The 25,019-nt window shown below is 43.6% G+C and overlaps 1 protein-coding gene across 1 annotated transcript in view; it reads right to left on the reverse strand.

Moving 5' to 3' along the window:
* LOC126278467 (putative inorganic phosphate cotransporter) overlaps positions 1-25,019 on the reverse strand; it is a 247,204-nt gene that overhangs the window by 121,239 nt on the left and 100,946 nt on the right. The window contains exons 3-4 of the mRNA XM_049978610.1: positions 14,612-14,820; positions 4,946-5,182 (exon numbers count right to left, since the gene is read on the reverse strand). Coding sequence (XP_049834567.1) covers positions 4,946-5,182; positions 14,612-14,820 — 446 coding nt within the window. The remainder of the gene's footprint in view (positions 1-4,945; positions 5,183-14,611; positions 14,821-25,019) is intronic.

The raw sequence follows: 25,019 nt of genomic DNA on the forward strand, positions 1-25,019 counted from the left end.
GAAGTAGAGAGGATATAAAATGTAGACTGGCAATGGCAAGGAAAGCGTTTCTGAAGAAGAGAAATTTGTTAACATCGAATATAGATTTATGTATCAGGAAGTCGTTTCTGAAAGTATTTGTTTGGAGTGTAGCCATGTATGGAAGTGAAACATGGACGATTACTAGTTTGGACAAGAAGACAATAGAAGCTTTCGAAATGTGGTGCTACAGAAGAATGCTGAAGATAAGGTGGATAGATCACGAAACTAATGAGGAGGTATTGAATAGGATTGGGGAGAAAAGAAGTTTGTGGCACAAGTTGACTAGAAGAAGGGATCGGTTGGTAGGACATGCTTTGAGGCATCAAGGGATCACAAATTTAGCATTGGAGGGCAGCGTGGAGGGTAAAAATCGTAGAGGGAGACCAAGAGATGAATACACTAAGCAGATTCTGAAGGATGTAGGTTGCAGTAGGTACTGGGAGATGAAGAAGCTTGCACAGGATAGAGTAGCATGGAGAGCTGCATCAAACCAGTCTCAGGACTGAAGACAACAACAACAACAACCAGATTAACGTACCAAGACCAAAGGAACTTCAGAGTGTCAATTGTAATCACCATCCAGAGCCAAGTTACATAATGCCTTTGATTTTTATTATTTTAATAAATGTGTATGAATATTATTCAAGTTCTGTTTAATGTTCGTCACCGTCAATCTGCTAGTCTAAGGGTGCAAGTGGCACTTCTATCGTCTGACGGCAGAAGATAAACACGCCACGATAAGATCATGAGACATATTGCTGACACTCGCCTACTTGGTTAGAGCGACAAGTCAAATAATCTGCTAGTGTGTGTACCGAAGGTCTTGCAGTATGCACACCACAAATAGTAATTAAAATCAATGAAGAAGAAATAAAAACTTTGAGGTTTGCCAATGACATTGTAATTCTGTCGGAGACAGTAATGGATCGGAAGAGCAGTTGAACAGAATGGACAGTGTCTTGAAAGGAGGATATAAGATGAACATCAACAAAAGCAAAACGAGGATAATGGAATGTAGTCAAATTAAATTGGGTGATGCTGAGGGAATTAGATTAGGAAATGAGAAGCATAAATTATAAAAAGAGTTTTCCTATTTGGGAAGCAAAATAACTGATAATGACGAAGTAGAGACGATATAAAATGTAGACTGGCAATGACAAGAAAGCCTTTCTCAAGAAGAGAAATTTGTTAACATCGAGTATAGATTGAAGTGTCAGGAAGCCCTTTCTGAAAGTACTTGCATGGAGTGTAGCCATGTAAGGAAGTGAAAAATGGACGATAAATAGTTTAGACAAGAAGAGAATAGACACTTTCGAAATGTGGTGTTACAGAAGAATGCTCAAGATTATATGGGTAGATCATGTCACTAATGAGGAGGTGCTGAACAGAATTGGGGAGTAGAGGAATTTATAGCACAACTTGACTAGAAGGAGGGACTGGTTGGTAGGACACGTTCTGAGACATCAACGGATCACCAATTTAGTATTTGAGGGCTGCGTGGAGGGCAAAAATCGTAGAGGGGGACCAAGAGATGGATACACTAACTGGTGTCAGACGGATGTAGGTTGCAGTAGTTACTTGGAAATGAAGAAGCTTGCACAGGATAGAGTAGCATAGAGAGCCACATCAAAACAGTCTCTGGACTGAAGACTACTTTGACAACAACAACATGACAGGCTTCAGATAAGGGGAAGGAAAGGTGAGAGGGGAGATGGTTTTTTAAAAAAAATGGCTCTGAGCACTATGGGACTTAACATCTGATGTCATCAGACCCCTAGAACTTAGAACTACTTAAACCTAACTAACCTAGGGACATCACACACACCTAGTCCCGAGACAGGATTCGAACCTGCGACCGTAGCGGTCGCGCGGTTCGAGACTAAAGCACCTAGAACCACTCGGCCACTCTGGCCGGCGATGTATTTTTAATTTCCCACTAACGCAACTAGCATATTTCTACCATACTGGATTTTTCATGTTTAATACTGTCCTATGATTGGCTGGAGATAAGAAAGTGGTAGTGGGAAGGAGTCCATGGCTTCCCACTGATAAGGTTGATGACTTCACTGATGATGTCAGTGATGACATAACTGATGATGTCATTGATAAGGAGTAGTGGACCTGTAATGATTCCAGCTAGTACAGGGTCTTCTTGGTCCAGAATCGGAACTGACATCCTGCTTGTAACAACTTATGTGATATACAAAATAGTTTGTTATCCACAAATGAGTACTGTAATTTGTAGCCTTCATTGTCTGCATCATAGTTTATTCCTAAATACAATTACCACAGTATTACTGAAACTTAAGTAATACAGTAAACTAAAGACTTGTAACTCACGCCTTGGGAAAGGATAAAATACGGTTGGAATAGGAGAAGAGAAGAGGATTCATGTGACATTGTCATCTCAGCGGGAGTGTTACTCAGTGTTGTGGCAGAGGGGAATTTTCCACTGTGTTAGTGCGTGGGACAGAGAATGGAACAACTGTATCATCAAGCTCTTCCCTATGTTCAGCTCACAGAAGCTCCAAGAGCATTACAAGTTGTGATTATACTATCACTATCACTGAACTTTCCAGACATGTTAACAGACTGTGGAAAACTAAAAGTCTGTTACACATGCTTCAGAATAATTGGAGATACACAGTGTACATTTAACGGAGCAGAGCAAATTACTGAGCACCTTCTTTTACCCTGCAATAATTTATTGAAAGGAGAACAATGATCCTTCCACAAATCAGACTTAGTTCATAAATTCACAGCAGCATTTTACGACTTTCGTAATCCCATAAGATTTTCATTTATATGACAGTCCATTTGTGTCAACTATAAGTTCACACAGAAGCTACAAAGACTGGATATATGTCAGTGGGCTGACAGAATTGTAATTACAGCAAGAGATAAACATTTCTACATGTAGAAATAAATGTAATGTCTCAGTAGAATGTTGAGTCTTGATATATTCTAATTTTATATTTGAAAAGAGATGTACCTGATACAAGTGTATTAGTTGAATTATCTTCATTAATCTAAAATCCTACAGATAAAATTTTAAATTAACTTTCACTTGTGTAATATTACAATGTAATGGAGCATGTTCAATAAATACTGTTGTGCAAAATGTAAAGATGACACTAACTTCCATAAGATGTTTTACTGACAAGTAACATAACTCGATGAAACTTCAAACAAATAAAGAGCTGCTACAATCAGTACAGAAGATAACTGAAAGAAGTGCTCAATGGAAGGGACAGTAAAAGCATTTTTAGTCAGAGACGTTAATAACATTGAAGTTACCATGATTCATGATGGTCTTCCAAACACTACAAACAGTGGAATATGGTTATGTGATCACCACAGATGGCAATACATGTTCTGCATCGTTCTCACATACTGACTACAAGATTGGTAAGTTGTTCCATCTCTCCATCAGCATGGCTGAGATACATTGCTGGATGGGGCCTCTGGACATGCTGCAGTACATCTTCCTGATGCATCCTACACATGCTCCATGGGATTAAGTTGGGGAATGGTAGGCCATTTCATTCGCTGAATAACCTCTTGTTCCAATAGCTCCTCTGTTCTGTAGTTCATATAGTGCATATAGTGCACCATCATCCGTAGAAGTTAAGTAGGGCCAAATGTACCTCTTACAATACACACATGGGAAAGCGGTACATGTCAAAACACCAATAACCAGGGAGAGTACCATGTTCCAAAATCTGGAAGTCATTGTACCAAAGGAACGTGATGCTCATCCACACCATAACACATGGACTACCAAACTGATCATGTTAGACATTAAGTGTTCCCATCTGTCATCATATAAGGGTGCATCCAACATTGCTGAGAATGACTGTTTTGATGGTCCGCATAATATGGTGCAGGTAAGCATCATATTGCTTGGGTGTACAGACCTCCAGATTTTTGAACATGGTACGCTGGCTGGTCCGTGTTATTGTGACATTGTGCTCCTTCCCAACGTGCATGGTTTCAGAGGTGCATTTGCCCCTGGTCTCATTTTTGTGAATGACAATTCACGACCAGATCCAACAGGCAGCTGGAGGAGCTCATGGAGCGAGACGATCTTTGGTGAATGAACTAGGCTGCCCTTTCTCCTGCTTACAGTCCTACTGAGCAAGTGTGGGGTGCTTTGAGGAGATGCACTGCAGGGCATCCACATGCATCAATGACCATCCAGTAGCTGGTAACCACGATGGAAGAGGAATGGAACACCATATCACAAGAACGCTCTAACAGTCTTGTGGTCAGCATGGGAGCACGTTGTAAAGGATGCATTCCATTTGCGGTGATCACACATGACATAAAGAAGCATGTCCCATCGGTTGTAATGTCCAGGGGACCAACATGAATCATGGTGACTTTAGTGTAATTATTCTCTTTAAATAAAATGTCATTTCTGCTCGTTTCATTGCGTATTTCTTTCAGTTACCTTCTGTACCACACTGTAGTAGTTCTTTCTATGCATGGTGCAAGTTACATCGAGATCTGGTACTTGATAGCAGTGACTTTCATCTTTAATATTCGCACAACAATGTAGCAGGTAAGCCGCTAATTGTGGACACTAAAAACTGGACATGTTCTAGGTACAAAAAGTCCAAATTAGAAAAGGAACGGTTAAGACTAAATGAAATGTGCATGCAGCTAGGGTCTCACGCTGGGCTGATCAATCTCCTGGTGCAAGTCTTTTCAGTTGATGCCACTTCCCACTGTGGTGACCTGCATGTCGATGAAGATGAAATTGTGATGAGCACAACACAACAGCCAGTCACTGAGTGGAGAAAGTCTATGACCTATATGTGAATCGAGCCCGGGAGCCTCAAATGGCATTCTGTCGTGCTGACCACTCGGCTACAGCGATGGGCAGGGTTAAGATAAAGCAGTAGTAGAGACAGGTACTCACCCCACAGACGCCAATGAACAGGCGGGCAGCAAAGAGCCAGCCGACCCCAGCATCAGCTGCGAGCGGGCAGAGAATGGTGAGGACAGCACCAGCCAGCGACGTGACACCCACCACAAGCCGTGGGCCCAGCAGCTCGGCCAACATCCCACCAGGGATGTGCGCCACCACCGAGCCATAGAAGTAGGCTGACAGCACGTGGCCCTGTGCAGACTGCGACCAGCTGTACCTAGGTCCATACTGCAACACAGTGTGGGCGAAACACTGCTACATGTCATGCTCTCAATTTGCCTCATAGACACAAAAATACCACTGCCTGACAAAAAAAGGTGAAGTACTCATATCCCAATCTCGAATGTCTATGTAACTTTGCACACATGCAGACCATCACTGGGTAGTTTCTGTCCTCTGTGATAGGTACAGTGTCTAGCAGACTGGAAATTGCTGTCCATGTTTAATGTTTTTATCACACTTTGTACGGTATATAAAACAGTGAAGAGTGTCAGCTGTTGAGCTGTCACTATGAAAGATATAGAGATGCCATGCAGTCATGTGAGATGGCAAATTTACAATCAGGCCTTAACGCGGGTCTTTATTTGGCCAGCTGCTCGAATTGTGTGATATGGAGGTATGTGGGGCATTCGGATGTGACAGTGGCCTGATACTGGATTCCATGGGAACGTGAAAGCAGGCATACTCATCATTAAGATTCTGCTCGACAATGTTTGACCAACACAAGGAGGGTTCCCATATTGTGCACCAATCACGTTGTAGGTGCACATCTGTGCCTGCCTTCTGAGAACAAGTAATGGACTTTCTGAAACATTCTGCGGTCATCCTGCTCCATTCGCCAGAGACTAGCAGCCGCCGTCTCATTTATAGGATGCCTCGACACCACAATAGCTTTGCTGTTATGGGACAATATAGCTCTTAAGTACAGTATCATGAATCACCTTTTACAGCTCACCTCTTGGTAGTTGCATCAAAGGAGCTACTAACATTTCGAGATTGGATCTTTTGAACAAATTAGGTTTGGAAATGCACAATTATACTATTCAGATTCAGCCCTCCTTACCCAGTACATACCTGCAAGAACTACTGTCGAAATATGGTTCCATATTCACTGGGCAGGCAACTTGAATTACTTATTAAGAGGCGCACATTACATTGAGGCCTTCGATAGTCCTCAAATTCTGTAAAGCACGGAATGTACCTTTTGCTTTATTAGATAAGCTGAGGGTGGTATCCAGTGGTTACGGGATGACGATATTCTTACACCAGTTGCTAACAGTTTGTGGGTAGCCCCAATTGTTTTGGTGGAAGAAAAAATAAGACCTACCTTACGAATTTATGGAGACTTTACGACCATGTGAATGCCAGACAATAATTGACAAATATCCTCTTCTAGAGTTACAGGAGATGATGTATAGTTTGTCAGGTGGTACAATCTTCATGAAGATAGACCTCTGGGACGCTTACCTACACCTACTCTTCGATAAGGAGTCTACATGCATCCTATTGATAAACATGTCTTTTGGGCTGTTTCAGTAAAATTGCCAGCCATTCGACGTATCCAGTTCACTATTTTTCTACAGATCATGGAATGACTAATAAAGGAGGTTCCTGCACCTCAATTTACTTGGATGACATTATCATCAGGGTAAAAATGCCATGTATCTCTCCACAAATTTTGAAGCCCTCTTCTGAGTCTTGGAGACGCAATTAAAAATGGAATAATGTCAAGTATGCCATTTTTCCAGAATGAGATTTTCACTCTGCAGCGGAGTGTGCGCTGATATGAAACTTCCTGGCAGATTAAAACTGTGTGCCCGACCGTGACTCGAACTCGGGACCTTTGCCTTTCGCAGGAGAGCTTCTGTAAAGTTTGGAAGGTAGGAGACGAGATACCGGCAGAAGTAAAGCTGTGAGGACCGGGCGTGAGTCGTGCTTCGGTAGTTCAGATGGTAGAGCACTTGCCCGCGAAAGGCAAAGGTCCCGAGTTCGAGTCTCCGTCTGGCACATAGTTTCAATGTACCAGGAAGTTACATATCAGCGCACACTCCGCTGCAGAGTGAAAATCTCATTCTGGAAACATCCCCCAGGCTGTGGCTAAGCCATGTCTCCGCAGTATCCTTTCTTTCAGGAGTGCTAGTTCTGCAAGGTTCGCAGGAGAGCTCCTGTAAAGTTTGAAAGGTAGGAGACGAGATACTGACAGAAGTAAAGCTGTGAGGACCGGGCGTGAGTCGTGCTTCGGTGGCTCAGATGGTAGAGCACTTGCCCGCGAAAGGCAATGGTCCCGAGTTCGAGTCTCGGTCGGGCACACAGTTTTAATCTGCCAGGAAGTTTTATGCCATTTTTGTCCAACAATAGGAATACTTTGGTTACATATTTAGTATTTCATGGGTCTAAGCCACACCACAGCATATGGAAGGTATCCGAAAGTTACCAGGGCCACAGTATGCTAAACCATTAAAATCAGTCCTCAGGACACTTAATTATTGTTGCATGTTCATCGCTTATGCTGCAGCTATAACATGGAATCTCTTCACGATTTGCAGAACAAGAGCATTTGGTGGAAGTGGTTCGACACTTGTTAAATAACTTACCAAGACCTTAAGTGTGCTCCTCTCCTATCAACGTGTCTGATAGCGTATGACCCAAACAAATTGCTTACTGTGGAAGCAGAAACGTCGAATTATGGGCTCAGGGCAGGTGTTTCCCGCAAGGTACATGGAGTAGAGCGCCCTGCTTCTTTCGCATCCAAAACCCTGGTACCAGCACAGCGAAATTGTCACACAGTTTCTGATCCACGCCAAGTTAATAGCCAAGCTGCTGCCAGAGGACACTACCCTACAACATGTGATGCCATATGTTCAACACAGGTGGCTGACAGATAGGAAACTCCTTCAAAACCGAGATGGGACTGCTTAATGGTACTACTGGCACAAACTTTGAATATTGAAAGGGATCCTGGTAATCCAAGACAACAGCAAGACTATACTCATCATTCTAAAAAATTTTCAGCACCACGTTTTGTACCTGCTCGATCAAGGTATTGACAAAATGTATAGGTCTGCAAATGTGTTTTTGGAGAGGTATAGATAAATACAAAGACAGTACACTCGCCAACTGCTAGCAGCGAAATCAAGCAGCCCCAGCGCGAAAATATTTACCACGCCCTCGTGAAATTCACCTGTGATGCAGACTTTATGCAGACTTTGTGAACCCATCCATTGGGCACACTGACTTGTATTAGTGGATACTTGTAGTAAATTCCCTTATATTTCTTGCATGCAGTCGTCTACAATGGCCAAACCTATTCAAGCATTGGCTATAAATTTTGCCATTGATGGCCTTCTGGAAACGATAGTTGCTGACAGCGGACCATAGTTTACGTATACAAAATTCCAACACTTTTATGAGTCCAAGAGTATTCATCACGAGAAAACAGCCCCATTTCACCCAGCTTCCAATGGGATGGTGGGATACTTGATAATAATTTTCAAGCCTCAAATAGCAAAGCTGCAGCAAGAGTGCAAAATCGATAATGCAATCACTCTGTTCCTGGCATCAAATCTTTCAGTTCCAAGAGATGAAGCGAGTTCAGCAGAAAGATTACTGGCCACACATAGTTCACCAAGCTCTCTATAATGGCTCATGACAACTCACTCTAGCGACTGCATCATCGTCGCTGTCGCCGTGCGGGATTAACCGAGCGGTCTCAAGCGCTGCAGTTATGGACTGTGCGGCTGATCCCAGCGGAGGTTCGAGTCCTCCCTCGGGCATGGGTGTGTTTGTGTTTGCCCTTAGGATAATTTAGGTTAAGTAGTGTGGAAGCTTAGGGACTGAAGACCTTAGCAGTTAAGTCCCATAAGATTTCACACACACACACACACATTGTCACTGTCGACTTCACAATGGGGTGTGGGTGACACACACACACACACACACACACACACACACACACACACACACACACACACATTGTCACTGTCGACTTCACAATGGGGTGTGGGTGACAGACTATGCAGTGTAAGTACCGATAGGCCCTGGTGTGGATCATCCAGCTCCTGGACAGAGCCATGGTCGACGTTCAGCTGAAAGACCAGATATGATCCAACAACAGAATAATATGCCGCACCTATGCATGGCCCAGTGTCTTCTGCCAGCCATTCCATAAATCTGTCTGTTGCAAAGAACTCACCCCCAGTTTCCGAGTTCGACCATCCATGCCTGCAGTAGCAACATCTTCCACAGTAGGAAGTTTACAGCCAGCCTGTCACCAATATCAACGACAGTGTTGCTGCCGAAATGGACACCCCCATCCCAATTGATATTGGCAGCAAGGGTTTGGAGACATCGCACCCTAAACCTGCCGTCGACTTACCTGGTCTTCAGGATGTCGAGATAGTTCACCATCTTTTCTTCTAGGGTGGACGGGGTAGGGGAGGGGCACTGTTTTGTCACACCCAGTCCATTAACGTAGCATGCAAGTCTAGCAGGTAGGAGAAGTGCAGCCCTGCAGGCAAAGTACCTTTGGGAATCACACACAAACATTTCTGGGTCACAACAGCACCATGTTGTTTTCATGAGTGTCTCCAGTGGCTGCCACAACGACAAGTGTTGCTCAGTTTTCCTACAGGCGGCGGCTGTATCATCTCTAGGACGCATGGCGGACACAGCACAACTATGCTCCACTGTGTCACGTGCCAGCAAGTAGGCCATGCCATATCCATACACCCGAGCAGTATTTAGGCAGCTGCACGGCCCTGGCAAACCAGTCCAGCCACTGCACCAGCCTGGAATTCCGCCTTCGAGACTACAACGAGCACCCAACAGTCAGCAACGAGATTCAGCCTCAGCAACATTGTCGCCATGGACTCTGGCACCAGGACTTAATATCTGCCGGTTTATTGGCTTTAGTGATCGTGATTGCAGGCAACCATCCTCTGGTGGCCCACTAGATGTAGAATTATAGTATCCACATTCAACAGTGAATGTCAATCACACCAGATAGTAGTTTCAGATTTGACATTTTATCACAAATTCAAGATATAATTATTTAGAATTCGGATCCAATCAGGAAGATATTCCTGTTCTATTATCAGACAATTAGCGTCATCAGTGCATTTTATGTGATTCAATACATTTATGTTTGTTAAAATAAAGTGTTTTTTGTCTACCTGGGAGTTTTGTCTTGCTTGTGGAGCCCACATAAGGTCGGAACAGAGTGGACGACTGCAGTGCGAATTTATTATACATTATCATGTGGAGAGCCACATCGAGGAACGATGCGTTTTTCAAGGTGGGACGGGATCACAGTAACTTCACACGATGAAGTACCAGCACATTTCAAAGTCCTCGGAGATCACTTGTTGCCATTTCGTTTGAATTTTCATGATGAGTATGCTGTGGAAACTCCCATCTTCAAAAATAAGGATAGCCACGTTCACTGGGATGCAAACAAGTTTTCTTGCTTCGATGAAAACTTAAAAATCGGCCGGAACTGGACACTAACGATAAGAGGTCTCTAAGTAACGGCAACAGAAACAGGCGGAAGAGATAAGCTAAGAACACATGGATGTATCTCAAAGGTATGACTTGATGGTCTACTGCTTATACCAGACAACGAAAATGCAGATGAAATACCTTCTGCAGGAACCAAAAGCTTTCGTCGTTTAATATCCGTTATTGACTTGATTCTGAAGCTGTAAGCTGTATCACAGAAACTATATTTAGTAAGTAATCGATGTAATAGTGTATTTATTTCTGACTGTATATAACTGATTGAAATTATAACGAAAATATTGTACATTGTGAAGTTTGGAAGCCGGCCGGTGTGGCCGAGCTGTTCTAGGCGCTACAGTCTGGAACCGCGCGACCGCTACGGTCGCAGGTTCGACTCCTGCCTCGGGCATGGATGTGTGTGATGTCCTTAGGTTAGTTAGGTTTAAGTAGTTATAAGTTCTAGGGGACTGATGACGTCAAATTTCAAGTCCCATAGTGCTCAGAGCCATTTGAATCACTTGAAGTTTGGAAGGTAGGAGACGAGGTACTGGCGAAATTGAAGCTGTGAGGATGGGTCGTGAGTCGTGCTTGTGTAGCTCATGTGGAGAGCACTTGCCCGCGAAAGGCAAAAGATTCCGAGTTCGAGACTCGGTCCGGCACACAGTTTTAATCTGCCAGGAAGTTTCATATCAGCGCACACTCCGCTGCAGAGTGAAAATCTCATACTATAAATTGTTGGATCAAAGCTAAGGGAACAATAGTAACGACGAAATGGCAGTAGCTGTGTCGTTGTTTATCTTTGTCTATGGAGAGTCCCTGTGGCGTTGCGAGCACAGACAGGAGGCGGAGAAGCTTGGTCTTGAAAGAGTGCGGAAGTGTTTGTTGGGCGCTCCTGCAGACGCGGTGTGCAACTATGCTCTCACCAATGTAGACGCGCCTGATTTGTTAACTCGGGTGTATTGAGCACACGGTAGAAGTGCACAGGAAGAGGAAGTTGCAATTCCAACTATTGGCTGTCCCATAATGATCCGTGGCTCTGGAGACGATTCGGGGTTGTCTTCGAACAGCAGCAGCAGCAACAACGTCAGCTCAGCACTGTCGTCAGCTACGTTCTTCGTCGTCCAACAGCTACATCTTATGACTGTTAAGTGAAAAATTATATACTTCCGTAGGCATTACCCAGCATCATCTCCTTCACAAAGTATGGCGAAGCTAAATAATAATTTGCAATAGTTAAAACTTTTCGGTTACCTGGGTTGTCATTGCCCTTAGACATTATTACCTGCCGGCCGCGGTGGTCTAGCGGTTCTAAGCGCTCAGTCCGGAACCGCGCGACTGCTACGGTCGCAGGTTCGAATCCTGCCTCGGGCATGGATGTGTGTGATGTCCTTAGGTTAGTTAGGTTCAAGTAGTTCTAAGTTCTAGGGGACTGATGACCACAGATGCTAAGTCCCATAGTGCTCAGAGCCATTTTGAACCAGTTAATCAGTGTTTTCTTTGTGCTATCTGTGATTTTTGTAGTAAATATTACGTGGTACCCTTTTCCCCCCTGTGCAGTTGGTGGAGCGATTACACTATCTTCCACCCATTTCAAAATTGTCATCAGGATTTAGCTAAAAGTTGGAGTAGATTCGTCCTTCAGAACAGTCTGTTGTACACTTCCGTCCACCTAACCGGCGTTGTTTTCTTTCGGTAACGATAGCCTTGTTGTTGTGGTCTTCAGTCCAGAGACTGGTTTGATGCAGCTCTCCATGCTATTCTATCCTGTGCAAGCTTCTTCATCTCCCAGTACCTACTGCAACCTACATCCTTCTGAATCTGTCAAGTGTATTCATCTCTTGGTCCCCCTCTACGATTTTTACCCTCCACGCTGCTCTCCAATACTAAGTTGGTGATCCCTCCATGCCTCAGAATATGCCCTACCAACCGATCCCTTCTTCTAGTCAAGATGCGCCACAAATTTCTCTTTTCTCCAATTCTATTCAATACCTCCTCATTAGTTATGTGATCTACCCATCTAATCTTCAGCATTCTTCTGTAACACCACATTTCGAAAGCTTCTATTGTCTTCTTGTCCAAACTATTTATCGTCCACGTTTCACTTCCATACATGGCTACACTCCAAACAAATACTTTCAGAAACGACTTCCTGACACTTAAATCTATACTCGATGTTAACAAATTTCTCTTCTTCAGAAACGCTTTCCTTGCCATTGCCAGTCTACATTTTACATCCTCTCTAATTCGACCATTCCTAAGTATCAAAACTCCTTTACTACTTTAAATGTCTCATTTCCTAATCTAATTCCCTCAGCATCACCCGATTTAATTTGACTACATTCCATTATCCTCGTTTTGCTTTTGTTGATGTTCAACTTATATCCTCCTTTCAAGACACTGTCCATTCCGTTCAACTGCTCTTCCAAGTCCTTTGATGTCTCTGACAGAATTACAATGTCATCGGCGAACCTCAAAGTTTTTACTTCTTCTCCATGAATTTTAATACCTACTCCGAATTTTTCTTTTGTTTCCTTTACTGCTTGCTCAATATACAGATTGAATAACATCGGGGACAGGCTACAACCCTGTCTCACTCCCTTCCCAACCACTGCTTCCCTTTCATGCCCCTCGACTCTTATGACTGCCATCTGGTTTCTGTACAAATTGTAAATAGCCTTTTGCTCCCTGTATTTTACCCCTGCCACCTTCAGGATTTGAAAAAGAGTATTCCAGTCAGTATTGTCAATAGTTTCATCTAAATCTACAAATGCGGGAAACGTAGGTTTGCCTTTCCTTAATATATTTTCTAAGGTAAGTCGTAGGGTCAGTATTGTCTCACGTGTTCTAACATTTCTACGGACTCCAAACTGATCTTCCCCGAGGTCGGCTTCTACCAGTTTTTCCATTCGTCTGTAAAGAATTCGTGTTAGTATTTTGCAGCCATGACTTATTAAACTGATAGTTCATAATGATTAATGGAAAATCTTATATAAAGATGTGAAACAAATACTAAGAAAGAGATAGAGGGGCTGGCCAGTACTTACTTCCGCTCAGTACAGCCGATACATGCACAAAACAGAACAGAAAATTTACGTTCTTACCTTTTGAAACTTAGTTCCTTCGTCAGGGAGGAGAGAGGGGAAAGAAAGGGAAGAAGGGTAAGTGGATTCAGTTACTCACAACCCAGGTTATGAAGCAACAGGAAAAGGTAAACAGGGAGGTTAGCAAGGATGGAGGCATGGTTTTCAGAGGGAAGCCAAAGATATTCTACTGTAAGTCTTTTCTCCTTTCCCTTTCCTCTTTAGCCGTTCACGCATCTTTTCATCCTACATAGTTGTGTTTATCTTTACTCTTTACCTCTTTACTCTCTTTACTTCTGTGTGCATCCTCTTTGGTTTGAAGCTGGCACAGTACTTACAGTAGAATATCTTTGGCTTCCCTCTGACAACCATGCCTCCATCCTTGCTGCCCTCCCTGTTTACCTTTCCCTGTTGCTTCATAATCTGGGTTGTTAGTAACTGAATCCACTTTCCCTTTCTTTTCCCTCTCTCCTCCTTGACGAAGGAACTAAGTTCCGAAAGCTAGGAACGTAAATTTTCTGTTCTATTTTGTGTATGTATCGGCTGTTCTGAGCTAAGTACTGGCCAGCCCTTCTACCTCTTTGTTAGTATTTGCTAAACTGATAGTTCGGTAATTTTCACATCTGTCAACACCTGCTTTCTTTGGGATTGGAATTATTACATTGTTCTTGAAGTCTGAGGGTATTTCGCCTGCCTCATACATCTTGCTCACCAGATGGTAGGCCTGACTCTCCCAAGGCTGTCAGTAGTTCTAATGGAATGTTTACTCCCGGGGCTCTGTCAGACTCTTTACGCAGTATCATATCTCCTATTTCATCATAGTCTTACTCATTGTAAAATCTCATTACGCATTGCTATCACAGTTATAATGCAATCCAGTAGGCCGATTAGGAAAGGGGAGGTTACACAGTTGGCAGGGTATTCACTGAAACGACGACTATTAAATGCTAAAGGCAACAACCATATTTATGAAGTATGCAAGAACAAGCTCTTCGCTGCCTGTTTTTACCAGTAAACTATCACCTCGCTTGTTACACGGCAGATGGGTGAAGCTCGTTCTTCACCTCACTCGCCTACTTACGTCAGGCAGGGGGGCCTCCGAGTAAGTCGTGGTGAGGTTGTCCGCGGAGGCCGGCAGCAGGATGATGTCGCGGGGCTCCACGGCCTCCTCGGTCCTGGAGGGGTACACCATGGCGAGCAGCACCAGGCTCAGGTTGACACGCAGCATGTACGTGCACCAGGTGCCGAGGAAGCACTGGATGGCGACGATCAGCCGCGCCGGCACCGCCTCTGCACACAGACACACACACAGTGGGACGCAGTGAAATCAAACGTACGAAAAGTTCCAGCCACGTAACCCAAATGGTCTAAAATGTCTTTCATACCAAATTCTGAAGGCGGCAGGGGTAAAATACAGGGAGCGAAAGGCTATTTACAATTTGTACAGAAACCAGATGGCAGTCATAAGAGTCGAGGGGCATGAAAGGGAAGCAGTGGTTAGGAAGGGAGTGAGACAGGGTTGTAGCCTCTCCCCGATGGTATTCAATCTGTGTATTGAGCAAGCAGTGATGGAAACAAAAGACAAATTCGGTGTAGGTATTAAAATCCATGGAGAAGAAATAAAAACTTTGAGGTTCGCCGATGAGGCAGCAAAGGACTTGGAAGAGCAGTTGAACGGAATGGGCAGTGTCTTGAAAGGAGGGTATAAGATGAACATCAACAAAAGCAAAACGAGGATAATGGAATGTAGTCGAACTAAGTCGGGTGATGCTGAGGGAATTAGATTGGGAAATGAGACACTTAAAGTAGTACAGGAGTTTTGCTATTTGGGGAGCAAAATAACGGATGATGGTCGAAGTAAAGAGGAATAAAATGTAGACTGGCAATGGCAAGAAAAGCGTTTCTGAAGAAGAGAAATTTGTTAAGATCGAGTATAGATTTAAGTGTCAGAGAGTCGTTTCTGAAAGTATTAGTATGGAGTGTAGCCATGTATGGAAGTGAAACGAGCACGATAACTAGTTTGGACAAGAAGAGAATAGAAGCTTTCGAAATGTGGTGCTACAGAAGAATGCTGAAGATTAGATGGGTAGATCACATAACTAATGAGGAGGTACTGAATAGGGTTGGGGAGGAGTTTGTGGCACAACTTAACTAGAAGAAGGGATCGGTTGGTAGGACATGGTCTGAGGCATCAAGGGATCACCAATTTAGTATTGGAGGGCAGAGTGGAGCGTAAAAATTGTAGAGGGAGACCAAGAGATGAATACACTAAGCAGATTCAGAAGGATGTAGGCTGCAGTACGTACTGGAAGATGAAGAAGCTTGCACAGGATAGAGTAGCATGGTGAACTGCACAAACCAGTCTCAGGACTGAAGAGCACAACAACAACCATTCCGCCATTACTGGAGCTGCCACCCAGAAATGTCACGTCGAAGTCTGTCAGTGCTGATGACCGCAAGCGCACTGATCAATTTTCAAGCAAAGTCTGCTATAATGGGGATTTTACTCCCAACCAGTTTCCTCGTCACTTAGGGTGCTACACTCACGTGCTGATCTTCTGACCCTGAACTGTGAATGCATCCGGCTTCTTCCATTTTCAGGTGTTTCTTTTTGTAATTGGTATTTTAATTAAGTACAAAATATCTGATCAAGCGAACATGACCCGCTAAGCAACATATTAATAGACTAAAAAATCCGCTTCCATTACCAGTAATTACTTATCGATTGCACGACCGGTTTCGAAGTCTAAAGCTTTGTCTTCAGATGGCACCAAATAATTATGAGGACCAAAATGTGTGGCTGTCGGGGGCCAGGCAGTCATTTTTGGCAGCTGTGGGAGGGGGGAGGAGAGGTCACACCCACTTCAGACAAATGCATGGCGGCGAAGGACGAGTAATTGCGGCGCCCACCTCGACAGCACTACGTGGCCATACTTGCACTGAAGAGCCAAAGAAACTTGCACACCTGCCTAATATCGTGTAGCGGGTCCGCGAGCACGCAGAAATACCATAAAACTATGTGGCTTGGACTCGACTAATGTCTAAACTGGTGCTCGAGGGAACTGACACCATGTCTCCGGCAGCGCTGTCCATAAATCCGTAAGAGTACGAGAGGGTGGAGATCTCTTCTCAACAGCACGTTGCAAGGCATGTCCGATATGCTCAATAATGTTCACGTCTGGGGAGTTTGGTGGCCAGCGGAAATGTTTAAACACAAGAGAGTATTCCTGGAGACACACTGTAGCAATTCTGGACGTGTGGGGTGTCGCATAGCCCTGCTGGAGTTGCTCCTAGTCGGTCGGAAAGTGCAATGGACATGAATGGATGCAAGCGATCAAACAGGATGCTTACGTACGTGTCCTTGCCAGAGTCGTATCCAGATGTATCAGTGGTGCCATATCACGCAACTGCACACCCCACACCATTACAGACCCTACACTAGCTTCAACAGTCCCATGCTGACATGCAGGGTCCATGGATTCATGAGGTTGTCTCCATTATCGTACACGTCCATCCGCTCGATACAATTTGATACGAGATTCGTCCGACCAGGCAGTATGTTTCCAGTCATCAACAGCCCAAGGTCGGTGTTGACGGGACCAAGCGAGGCGTAAAGCTTTGTGTCGTGCAGTCATAAAGCGTACACGTGTAGGCCTTCGATTCCGAAAGCCCATATCGATTATGTATCGTCGAATGACTAGTGGCCCAGCATTGAAATCTGCAGAAATTTGCGAAAGCGCTGCACTTCTGTCACACTGAACGATTCTCTTCAGTCATCTTTGGCCCCGTTCTTGCAGGATCTTTTTCTGGTCGCAGCGATGCCTGAGATTTGATGTTTTATCGGATTCCTGATAGTCACTGTGAAATGATCGTGAGGGAAAATCCCCGCTTCATCCCTACCTCGGAGAAGATGTATCCCACCGCTCGTGCGCCGACTACAACACCGCGTTCAAACTCACTTAAATCTTGATAATCTGCAATTGTAGCAGCAGTAACAGATCTAACAACTGCGTCCCCATAAACACTGCAAAACAATGTCTGCCTTATAAAGGTAACAGATCACCTGAAGCTTGCGATGGATGCACAAGAGACGATCAGCATGCTCTTCTTAGACTTCAGCAAAGCCTTTGACACTGTCGGCGTCAACATTTTACTTGCCAAACTTAACATCCTAAATTTCACGCCGAATGCAGTGCAATGGTTCAGCTCGAGAATCTCAATACCGACCTGTGTGCACTGTCATAACGGTGGCAGAATATAGGAGTAAACCTCAACCCACCCAAAACCCAAGCGGTACTGGTTAGTTAATTTTGATTTATTAACCCGAAATATCGGCAATCCTTACCATATGTAAATTTAAATGGGATACATATCAACTCCTCTAGCTCAGCAAATAGTCTAGGCGTAATAATTGACGAAAATATGAAGTGAACCGAGCACGTAACTGAATAAGGCAAAAACCGTCAGCATCTCTCCATGTCCTACAAAAATATAAAAAGCTATTGCCTTTTGACCTGAAAAAGAAACTCCCACAAGCGCTTATACCTCCTATCATTGATTACAATGATGTCATACCACAAGGCCTTCCTCAGGAAAGGTCAAGGCGCCTGGAACTAGTTATGGATGCCTGTGTCCGTTATATCTGTGATGTTTGACTGTCTGATCATCTTTCATTATCGTAAGCACAGCTGTCTAACTGCGTGCAGACAAGCGCAGAGATTTCAAATACTATTTGTACCTGTACTGTCTTACCAGCGAATATTTTCCCCCATATCTCTCCTCGACCTTAATGCTCTCATCTGAACAATGTGGCAGAAACACTCTTTTCCGTCAGAGCAAAATCCTTTCTGTCCCACTACACCGTGCATCCACTTTCTGAAAATCCTTTACAGTAGCAGGAATCCCAGTCTGGAATAACCTCCCGCATTACAACAGAGAACTAAATAAAATTCCAGATTCAGAAGGCAATTAATTACGTGCCTACTGAAGCAACAATAAAGACTAGCATTGTCCCAGTAGCACTCGTTACCCCTATACAACCTTCTTTCCAACTACGTTTTTCTTATTTTCCAGTATTATTATCTGGTGCAGCCTCTCAGATTCTTTCCCCAGAAGCCGCTACATCAGAAAACACTTATTTTGGAAACATACAGATTCTTTTTATATCTGACGCTATCTTTATTGTCATAACAATCATTATTATTGTTATTATTATTATTTTATTATTATTATTATTATTATTATTATTATTATTATTATTATTACTAATGTCATTATTATTGGCGGCAGCAGCAGTACAAATATTATCAGTATTCAATTTATTAATTCATAGTCAGTATTATTTATTCAATTCCAACTTTAGACACTCAATTTTAATACTATTTGTCATGTTAAAATCAGAGTCAGTTTGTAAATAAATTGATTTGTTAAGTTTTATAACTTCTTAATTAATGATTCGTCCGGTCTTGGAATAGTTTGCAAAGTACCGGAATCTGTGATTGAAATTAATTTTACTCAGCTCTCATTCTTTACGATACGGGCTGGTCTGAATAGCCGTGTGGCTGCACAAGGCGCTGTAGGTCTCCGAAAAGTCTTCACATTGTAAGTTTCTTAGAAACATATAAGACAGTATGTTTTTTTTTTTTTGTAAATTTCGAGCATTTCCTTCAAAGTTAAAGAGCAGGTGCGCAACCAAGGGGTTGCAGCGAGGGTGGGGATGGAGGAGTCAATGGGTCGTGAACCCTCAAACGCGTAAGTATCTTGCATACACAGTTTTCTAAATTTCTCCGCTAACTTTCGGAGAATAAAGTATCATAGAAGAGCAGATATACTGATACATGTGTCTAATAATCATGTCACTATCTGACATATATTATGCTACCAGCCGTAAAAAAATTATCGTAAAAGAGTCTCGAAAATGCCAAAGAGTTCTAGAAAATTACTTACATTTGGATGGACTTGTGTCCTGACCGCGCGCGGAGAACATATCATCCAGGTAAATGTGCCTGTGAATTGGCTAACAATACCTGTTGCCAAGAAATAATACTACGCACTTTAGAGTCCACAAATAGGACGAGCAAACCACTGCTGAGTGAGCCGAGACAGAAAGGAAAAGAAACCCAGTCTCACTGGGAAAGAAAGTACAGAAAGACCAACTTCCGGAATGTAGAAGCAGCATTCCCTTCAGTTACACGCTTGCATGGTCACGTTCTATAAATATGCATTCAAGTGAAAAACTGATAAACGTTAATGCACATTTTGATTTTATACTGTACACCTTTTGGTGTCGCCGAATTTGTAAGAATTTGTTGCTGTTGTGTACCTGAAATCAGTTCCTTGACACATGTAATTCTCAAATTTTTGGACAAACTCTTTTGAAATGGTGAGGTTCTCTAAAATGTACTTCCTTGGAAGTTATGTTAAAGGGATATACTCCGCGATGTAAACAAAGTATTATTGTATTAAAATATTTCATTGTTGCTGCACACTGCTCGCATAGATTCGTTGGAATCCTATGACACTGATCTGTATCATGTACTACTCACTCCGTTATTAAAATGTCCCACGTGTATTCATCATCAGACCTATCCAACAGTTTTCTTCAGAGACACGTGCTGCGGCAGTTCAGCATTGTTACTACTATTACTCATCTTGTGTGTGTGTGTGTGTGTGTGTGTGTGTGTGTGTGTGTGTGTGTGTGTGTGTTTTCTGTGTTCTTTTGTTTCAGCGTCCATATAGTTCATCTTGCTCACGGACATGGTCGCATGAGACTTGTAGCAAAACATACGTTGGAACTTTATCTACCTTGATGTACTTCCACCGAACAGGAACTGCAGTGACAAGACTAGGATCAGTATATTTGAACATCGTAAAAATAGAGTAGTTGGAAGCAGATTTTTACTCTCGAACACTCCAAATAAAAACACAAATTCTAATGAAGGTTGTCATGTTCCAGCACCTTGGATACTATCTCCAGTGATTACTGCGTCAGTAATAATGAAAGAGCTACACTGAAGCGTCAGAGAAACTGGTATAGGCATGCGTATCCAAATACAGAGATATGTAAACAGAATACGGCATGCAGTCGGCAACGCCTACATACAACAACAAGTGTCTGGCGCAGTGGTTAGATCGGTTATTGCTGCTAAATTGGCAGGTTATTAACATTTAAGTGAGTTTGGTCGTGGTGTTATAGTGGGCGCATGAGCAATGAACACAGCATCTCCGAGGTAGCGATGAAGTGGGGATTTTCCGGTACGACCATTTCACGAGTGTACCATGAATATCAGAAATCCGGTAAAACATCAAATCTGCGACATCTCTGCGGCCGGAAAAAGATCCCGCAAAAACGGGACCAACGACGACTGAAGAGAATCGTTCCACGTGACAGAAGTGCAATCCTTCAGCAAATTGCTCCAGATTTCAGTGTTGGGCCACCAACAAGTGACGTGCGAACCATTCAACGAAACATCATCGATATGGGCTTTCGGAGCCGAATCCCCTCACGTGTACCCTTGATGACTGCACGACACAATGTTTTACTCCTCGCGTGAGCCCATCAACAGCGACATTGGACTGTTGATGATCAGAAACACGATGCCTGGTAAAACGAGTCTCGTTTCAAGTTGCATCAGGTGCATAGACGTGTACAGGTATGGAGACAACCTCTTGAATCTATGGACCCTGCATGTTGACAGGGGACTGTTGAAGCTGTGGAGGCTCTGTAATGGTGTGAAGCGTGTGCAGATGGTGTGATATGGGACCACTGATACGGCTAGATACGACTTTGACAAGTGACAGATACGTAAGCAACATGTCTGATCACCTGCATCCATTCATGTCTATTGTGCATTCCGACGGATTTGGACAATTCCAGCAGGACAATGGGACACCCGACACGTGCAAAATTGCTACAAAGTGGCTGCAGGAACACTCTTTTGAGTTTAAACAATTCCGCTGGCCACCAAACTCCCCCAAAATGAACATTATTGAGCATATCTGGGATGCCTTGGAATGTGCTGTTGAAAGAGATCTCGACCCCCTCGCACTCTTACGGATTTATGGACAGCCCTGCAGGATTCATGGTGTCAGTTCCTTCCAGCACTACTTCAGACATTAGTCGAGTCCATACAGAGTTTTATTGCGGCACTTCTGCGTGCTCGTGGGTACCCTACACGATGTTAGGCAGGTGTACCGGTTTATTTGACTCTTCAGTGTATAATCGAAGTAGCTTGAATGCCATTTGAAAAGCACATCGTGGTAGTGCATCAGAAGCAAACATCAATATATGAAGTGCTATCAAATCAAAAATGTTCTTCCAACAAAATGGACGATAGAATGATTCCATTCAAAAGCAATCACCACTTCTGTTAAGAGATTTATCCCATTGGGGGACGAGACTATCAGTTTCTGTTGCGTAGAACGTGGTCGGCCGCTGACTGAACCATGACCACATCCACTCTTGCACTTCCTCATCCGACTGGAACCGATGTCTACCCATGTCTTCATTCAGGTCACCAAAGATTTGTAAATCACACTGTGAGAGATCTTGGCTGTACGGATGACGTACGGGGAGTGTTGCGCTGTTTCCCAAAAAAATCACCGAACCGTAGCTTTCGTCGGATTGTCACTGTAGGAGCGGGCGTTATCGCGCTACAGGATGATTCCGTCCGACAGCGGGAGGGCGAAAGGCAGAGCCAACAGTGGAAACATCCCACGTCTTCCGCACCACAGAAATCCGAAGCTGTTCACATAAGTTCCAGCAAGGTCATGACGACCTTCTTCTCCGACTGTAGGTGTCCTCTGTTCGTTGAGTTCTTCGAGCGTGAAACCACAATCAGTACGCAGCCGTATGAAGACATTTGGTAGAAACTGTGATGCGCTATAAAGTCAAAACGTCCAGAAATGCTGTCGGACGCTATCATCCCTGCTGCATGAGAACGCCCACTCCCACACTGCCAATCGGACAAAGGCAACGCTTCAGCAGTTTTGTTGGGAAACAGATACTGCAACATCCTCCATACTCCGCAGATCTTTTATCGCCTGATTTTCACTTCTTTGGTGACCTGAAGAAAGACTTGCGTGGACGTCACTTTCAGTGGGACGAGGAAATGCAAGAGTAAGTGCGGTTGTGGAGCCGCCAGCAGCCGACTGCGTTCTACGAAACAGGAAGTGATCGTCTCGTTTCTCAGTGGGATAAATGTCTTAATGCGTGTGGTGATCACTTTTGAACGTAAACATTCCATGATTCTGTGGTGGCGGGTGTTCGGTTTTCATTTGACTGCCCTTATAACAGAAGATGAAGATGCAAAACCCTGTCTTCCATTCTAGTATAGATGGTTCAAATGGCTCTGAGCACTATGGGACTTAACATCTCTGGTCATCAGTCCCCTAGAACTTAGAACTACTTAAACCTAACTAACCTAAGGACATCACATAACACCCAGTCATCACGAAGCAGAGAAAATCCCTGACCCCGCCGGGAATCGAACCAGGGGACCCGGGTTCTAGTATAGAGCCGTACGGACTGTGTGCTGGGAAATTACAGTGGCCACTGAAAAGTATCTGTTTCATGAACGGCTGACGACCTGGAGAGGTGTGGCAGGCGATTATGTGGCCAACCTAAGCAGAAATAGCTGGATGTTCAAAACTATTGAAGATCGTTGGTCTCTGTCTACAATACACAAGAGATCGAAATACGTTGCGCCTATAGATTCGAAGAAGCGAAACCCTTGCAAGCGAGAAAAGGCTAGTATCATGCAGAAGTAGTGCGGTTTTGAACAAATAAAGTTCTTTTATATTTTGTTTAGGCTCTTAGTCGTTTAAGGCACTTCGTCGTAAGAATACGCATCTCAGATATATTTATTTTAACAATCGGTATCGTACTTTTTTTAAGAGTATCTTTACTTTATATAAGAAGTTGTTTACTTCTTTTACATAACGTGAATCATTCAAGAGTTTCGTAGCTGTATGCATAATGGTACAGACTATGTCGGTAGTATTAACATCCGCGAATTCTAGGGTATACATGTCATTTTTCCAGCTGCTGTCTTTATAGTACGCTTTGTAAAAGAAATTTTCTGTATGCGACGATCAGCGAATAACTTCTTATACAATCTGAAGAATTTTTTAAAGCTGACCTGAAACGATTGTTAAGATAAAGTATTACTATATATCTGTAATCGTACCGAGAATTTTCTTAAGAAATGATTTCTCGATATAATCTCTGTGGACTATCTACAGCTGTGAAGGTCCAGTTTTCTTATTCCCTCATAAAAAAATTAAATTAAGTAAGCATACAATTTTGCCCAATACTCATTTACAACCAGATAATCTCTTCAGTATGTGTAAAATTACTCCTTTCAAGCAATATTATGAAATTAGGAAAAAGGAATAAATTCACATTGAGCAAAAATGTGGGGAAGAAAAGGGTAGAGAACTGTTTTTAAACCCAGATAGGCACACATGCTACCACAAAGGCCGATGTGTCCATAACTGCGAATGTGTTGCCGGTGTAGGATTTTCTGCGCGAAGTGACCTCTGGAATACGTCCCATAAATGTTCGATGCGATTCATGGAGGACGATCTGGGTAGCCAAACCATTCGCTTGAATTGTCCAGGATATTCTTCAGACCAGTCGCGAACAATTGCGGCTCGGTGATAAGCCACATCTTTGTTTGGGAACATGAAGTCCATGAGTGGCTGCAGATGGTGTCCAAATAGCCAAACATAACCGATTCCAGTGAATGGTCAGTTCAGTTGGACCAGGGGACCCAGTACATTCCAGGTAAACACAGCCCACACCATTTTGCAGCCATCACCAGCTTGCACATTACTTTGCTGACAACTTGGTCCCAAAGCTTCGTGCGGTCTATGCCACACTCGAATCCTAGTATCTCTTAACAACAGCCACCCTTTTCTAGTCGTTTAGGAACCAACCGATAGGGTCACAAACCCAAGAAAGGTGCTGCAGGCTATATCGTGCTGTCAGCAAAAGGCACTCGCGTAAGTCGACCGCTGCCATAGCCCATTAACACCAGATTTCGCCGCACTGTCCTAACGGATACGTTCGTCGTACTCCCCACATTGATTCCTACGGATGGTTGCCTGTTTGCGCTTACATTCTACACGCTGCTCACTGTCGTTAAGTGAAGGCTGTTCGCCACAGCGTTGTCCGTGGTGGGAGGTTACGCCTGAAATTTGGTATTCTCGGCACACTCCTGACGCTGTGGATCTCGGAATACTGAATTTCCTAACGATTTCTGAAATGGAATGTCCCATGCGTCTAGCTCCAGCTTCAATTCAGTTTTCAAAGCCTGTTAATTCCAATCATGGGGCCATAAGCACGTCGGTAGCCTTTTAACGTGACTTACCCAACTACAAATGACAGCTCCACCAATGTACTGCCTTTTTTTTCTTGCTTACAAGTATATGCATATAGTAGTTACCCCATGACTTTTGTCACTGGGTGTATGCCTCTGGAGTGTGGG

This window comes from Schistocerca gregaria, chromosome 6 (genome assembly GCF_023897955.1).
Source record: "Schistocerca gregaria isolate iqSchGreg1 chromosome 6, iqSchGreg1.2, whole genome shotgun sequence".
Lineage (NCBI taxonomy): Eukaryota > Metazoa > Arthropoda > Insecta > Orthoptera > Acrididae > Schistocerca > Schistocerca gregaria.